Below are 4,901 nucleotides of genomic sequence, written 5' to 3'. Positions count from 1 at the left end.
TATATATAATTTGATTAAAATAAAAACATAATGACAATTATTTATAGAAATAAATTTATTTACTTTTTACTATAAATTTAATACAAATTTTAGACATCCCCGATTAGGGTAAATGACAAGGTATATATAATTTGATTAAAATAAAAACATAATGAAAATTATTTATAGAGATAAATTTATTTTCTTTTTACTATAAATTTAATACAAATTTTAGACATCCCTTAGCAAGGTGAATGACAAGGTGGCATTAGCATTTGGGGAGGGCACCCACCACCCTATTGCCTCCCACTACATTTAACAGGGTGACATGGCCAGCGAGCCCCATGCATAAATCATGCAATTTTATTATCTATTCCCCATGATGTTAAGCCCCCCCCACAGTGCTTTTGTCATATGAAGGTTACTACCTAGATTTCATGTAGTTCCAAGTCTCTTCCCATGCCGCTGGTGGGATTATTCCCTCTTTGGCTTGATGGTGTCTAGTCTACACTTGGTGGAAAGTCCACAGAGTTATGGCAGTATTATTGGCCTTTCTCTGGAAAAGTGTCACCTATTTTTGGGGCTGCAGATGCAGTGTTATGGGACTGCATGCATGACTCCAATTTTCGAGTTTTGTAGCCAAAACTGCTTGTTCAAGTTTTTGGTTAATCGACTAGAGCCTAAAGTTGGATTTCTATAGCTTTTGGGCTACGTAATTTGGAAAACTTGGATAACATTGGAGGGGGAGGCAGTTTGTGTCACCACCCTGCATGCAATGTTTGTATCTTCATTTGCTCTGGCAACTTGGGAGAACGTCTTTCGGGTACTCGCTATTTTGTTGATCTTTGTTATTTGTTTCCTTTTCTTTGTGTTTCTATTATTCTTGTTTGATTTTTTTTCTTCTAATTTCCTCGATGGTTCACTATGCATGTGCCTTGGGGTTTATTGGCGAGTGGGTGATTTTTCCCGATGGGTGACTTATGGGCCCGTGGTGTATTGGCCTTTGTTAGTGGGTTGGCATGGGCTATCCCAACCTCTTGGCCTCTTCTGGCAGTTTCTTTGTCCTAGTCTACCTAGCCTTTTCTCTTGTCTAAACATGGTGAGTACCTTTAATCTTGTTTGACTTTAAACTTCTTAGTTTATAATGCCCAAGCAATGTATGCGTAGCCGCAAGGGTGGTAGTGGTTGGGGTTTGTAAGGTTGGTAGTGTTCCCAGGTAGTCGCTGTTATCTCCCACTCTGCAACACCTTAAGACATTCTTGTAGAAATCCTCCAACTTGAAATTTGGACCACTAATGATTGCTAGGCTTATATGGACTCTAAGATTCTCGAAGAGGTGTCCAATTAGGTTCTTGACCCTAGTCACACCAAGGGAAGACAAAACCAGTACTTGAATTTCATCACCCTCTAATGGTAGATGAAAACTCTTTTAAGTTGCATCTTGAAAGAGAAGCATGAAGATCGTAATGATATCATTTCTTCCTTCAACGAGATTAAGCAAGTGCGACATTATCAATGTTCATGTTTGGCTAGCTTGGATACTCGTATGACTCATTTTTAGAGCCACCTTCAATGCGAGATCAAGCCCTCTACTCCAGCGAGCACACTTCCTTTAATTCCTAACTTCATGGAATGTCTTTATTCAATTTTCTTATCTTACTATACAACTTAACATCATTTAATCGTTTTCAAAAATAAAAACTTTATCTTAGTATACTTGCTTTTAAATAACCAATCAACATATCCACTTTCCCTTAACATATTAGACCCAATTATATTTTAAACTATAATAACGAGAAAAAGATGATTTGAATTCTAAAACAATACACACTTAACTTACCAAAATAAAATAAAATAAAATATATACAAACTTTTACCATAATCCAATTATAGTAAAACAATATCTTTATAATTTTTTCCTAAATTTACGCGAATCTTAAAAGATTTAATTAAAATTCAAAATCCATAATAATCCTCTTGAAAGACATTCCATCAATCTCATTTCATTAATTTAACATTAAACCGAATGTATTAGACAATTTACTCTTCTCTTTTAAAGCAGTCAAAAATATAGGTTATATTTAGACAAAATACTCCACGAAAAACATTTTCCCTTCACAGTCCAACTTTAATAAAACCTTTAAAAAAATTCTTATTAAATTCCAACACTAGTAATAATCTATAACTTTTTATATTCACAAATTCCAACACTCCGCATCAAATTCCATAAGTAATAAGTATAATAACCTTTTATGTTACCAAATTCCAAGACCCCAAGGGAACACTCTTGGGAAATGGAGCCGCATGATCTTGCACGGACTTGGAATATCCCGTTTTTAGTTGAGAGTCGTGACCCGTCCTGTCACATCATGATAAAAGTTTTGGGGGTGTGCGTACATGATGGGTCATTAGGACCCACTTGCTTACATAATCGTAAATGGTCTTTGCCCCTCAAAACCACGGACTTGTTCATGATGAGTCACTAGGACCTACTTGCTCACATGATCGTAAATGCCTTTCGCCGCTAAAACCAGAGAGTTGGTAAATACATCACATTTCAGACACGCAATTATTGGAGCAGAGGGACCGTCACATACATCATACATCGAATATCTAAACCCTACAATCTTTGCAAGGTCTCAATTATCATGATAACAACTTTCAGGTACATAGCGTTTATTGTATATATCTTTCAATTATCTTAAAAAAAAAATTGCAGGTTGTACGATTTAGATATTTTAAGGCAATGAATATATAATCATTTTTGTGGAAGTTTTAATATTTTAAAATTATTTTTGGTTAGTTAAGAGTTGGTTGTTATAGGAGTTAAGAAAATAGGTTAATATTTTAAAATTGGTTTTTTTGGATTAAAAGTTTGTTTTTATGTGATGTAATTGAAAGTGGGGTGATTTTCTATGAATAATTGTGGGTTAAGGTAGATAACCACTACCAATAAATATCAACAGATTTGACAACTTATAATTTAATTACATAAAATTTAACTAAATTTGTAATTTTTTTATTTTTTAAATATATAAATAAATAAAGATAAAAATTACCCTATAAATATAAACGATTAATATCTGAATATTGCAATTTTTAAATTTGTAACCAAATTTTAAATAAAAATGCCCGAAAGATATGACGAAAAATTCGAATCGCAGCGTGTCTAGAAGATTGTTATTTTATTTTACAGGGACAAGGAGCGGCGTGATGATAGAAACAGACTTATTTTTTAAAAGCGACACGGCTATTGCTTCATGTTGACTTTAACAGAGTTGAGCGCGGGCGACTGCCTTCGGCAGGGAAGCATTGACACGTGGAGGTTAACATCCCTCTGGAATCTGAGGTGACATTGACGTACAATTTGCGTTTGCATTTGTGATTCAACGGCAATGATATGGCCACGTGGACGGTGATCGAGGGTCTTCTCAATAAAATAATTTTTAATTTTCGTTTTACTGTGTGCCAGCTCCTGCCCCGCTCTTCGATAAATAATCCGCCAGGGGGTTTGATCTCTTCATCTCGTCTCTGTTGGCATTTGTTTGGTAAGGGTTTTTGGGTCTTTACTTCTTCGATCTTTGTTTGGTGAGAGTTGCACACTTTCTGCTCTGAAAAAATGTCGTGCTGTGGAGGAAATTGTGGGTGCGGCGCTAACTGCGGGTGCGGCAGTGGCTGCAAGGGGTGAGCGTTCTATCTCATTCAATTAATTAATTATGCTTATCGGTGAAATCTTTTTTGGCTTCTAAGCGCAATTGCTCGAATTTGATATATTAACACAGGAGGGTATGAGAAATTGGAATTTTCTGGGTTTTCTTTGTATTTCTAAGAGCTTATGTTTGTGTGTTTATGCAGATGCAAAAGAACCGTCGACCTTTCTTTTAGTGAGAAAACCGTGGAGGCGCCCCTATTTGCAGCCACGGCTTCTGACATGGGGTAACTCTAAGTTTTGCCTACAATCATAGTACCTATCATGCTACAATTTTAAGTTTAATGATTTGCAGAAGATGGCTGGATTGAGACTTTTTTTTTTAATCTGAGAATGTGTTGAATTGGCAGATACTCTGAGGGTTCTGCTACTGTCTCGGGAGAGAGTGGGTGCTGCGCTTCTGGCGGATGCAAGTGTGGATCCAACTGTACCTGCGACCCTTGCAATTGCAAATGAGTATTAATAGTATATGTTATAGAGAAGACCGGCTAGGTATGGTTGGATAGGTTGTATTAGGTGGTGTTAAACGGCAAGGTCTTCATATAAAATAAAAAGTTGTTTGTAATAAATCATGGCCCTGCTCTCTCTGCGTCAGAGGTGTGGAGGATTAAGTCTAGAGTTTAAGGATAAGGATAATATATTTCATGGTTTTCAGTTGTAAACATCGTTGTGCCTGTTTACTATTGGTGCAGTGATTTTCCTATTAAATTCGAGTATAGTATAAAATTCCGTACATGGGTTCAAGAACATAACTAAGACTTCCGTGTAAAGGCGTGTGAGGCCCACTGGGTGCAAAATCAAATAATGTTATCTCATCTGTAAATTTAGAAGCATAGTGGGTTTTATGTCAAAATGGAATTCCAATTTTGAATTGGGGTTTGATCAGTTTTCAGATTAGCCAAGGGAGTTGCCCTGTTTGTTTACTTAATGGATATTTTATCTTTTTATAAATTACATATTTATAATTTTATAGAGATATAATTTCATTTAACTGATTATATTTTATAGCGGCTTTGTAAAAAAGTGTAATAGAAATTGAGGCAATTAATTGTGTACGTATTTTACGCAATTTATGGAAATTTTTATTTATTTATCTTTTCCAATTTTATAAATGACAATTTTGAAACAATTTTTTAAGAACAATTATTTGATAAATTAGAAATAAATAAAATAGGAATTTAGGAAATATTTTGAAAATATTTTATCAATATTG

The 4,901-nt window shown here is 35.0% G+C and overlaps 1 protein-coding gene across 1 annotated transcript; it reads left to right on the top strand.

The window, feature by feature from the left end:
* Nucleotides 1–3,493: 3,493 nt before the first annotated feature.
* On the top strand, nt 3,494–4,585 carry LOC149152740 (metallothionein-like protein 2). Its single transcript, XM_089440665.1, has 3 exons — nt 3,494–3,663; nt 3,835–3,915; nt 4,039–4,585. Exons 1-3 carry the CDS (start codon nt 3,599–3,601, stop codon nt 4,142–4,144), a joined length of 252 nt encoding a protein of 83 aa, XP_089296791.1. The 5' UTR covers nt 3,494–3,598; the 3' UTR covers nt 4,145–4,585.
* The last annotated feature ends 316 nt before the right edge of the window (nt 4,586–4,901 follow it).

The sequence above is a fragment of the Pinus tabuliformis genome, chromosome 9 (assembly GCF_031772625.1).
Source record: "Pinus tabuliformis cultivar Carrire ecotype Pingquan chromosome 9, CPIR1, whole genome shotgun sequence".
Taxonomy (NCBI): domain Eukaryota; kingdom Viridiplantae; phylum Streptophyta; class Pinopsida; order Pinales; family Pinaceae; genus Pinus; species Pinus tabuliformis.
This window is presented reverse-complemented; position numbering and strand designations above follow the sequence as displayed.

Bases quoted from the DNA above. Each gene is read 5' to 3' on its own strand.
- LOC149152740 (XM_089440665.1), top strand. From the start codon at position 3,599: ATGTCGTGCTGTGGAGGAAATTGTGGGTGCGGCGCTAACTGCGGGTGC. The intron at 3,664-3,834 runs GTGAGCGTTCTA...GTGTTTATGCAG, and splicing joins TGCGGCAGTGGCTGCAAGGG to ATGCAAAAGAACCGTCGACC. The intron at 3,916-4,038 runs GTAACTCTAAGT...TTGAATTGGCAG, and splicing joins GCCACGGCTTCTGACATGGG to ATACTCTGAGGGTTCTGCTA.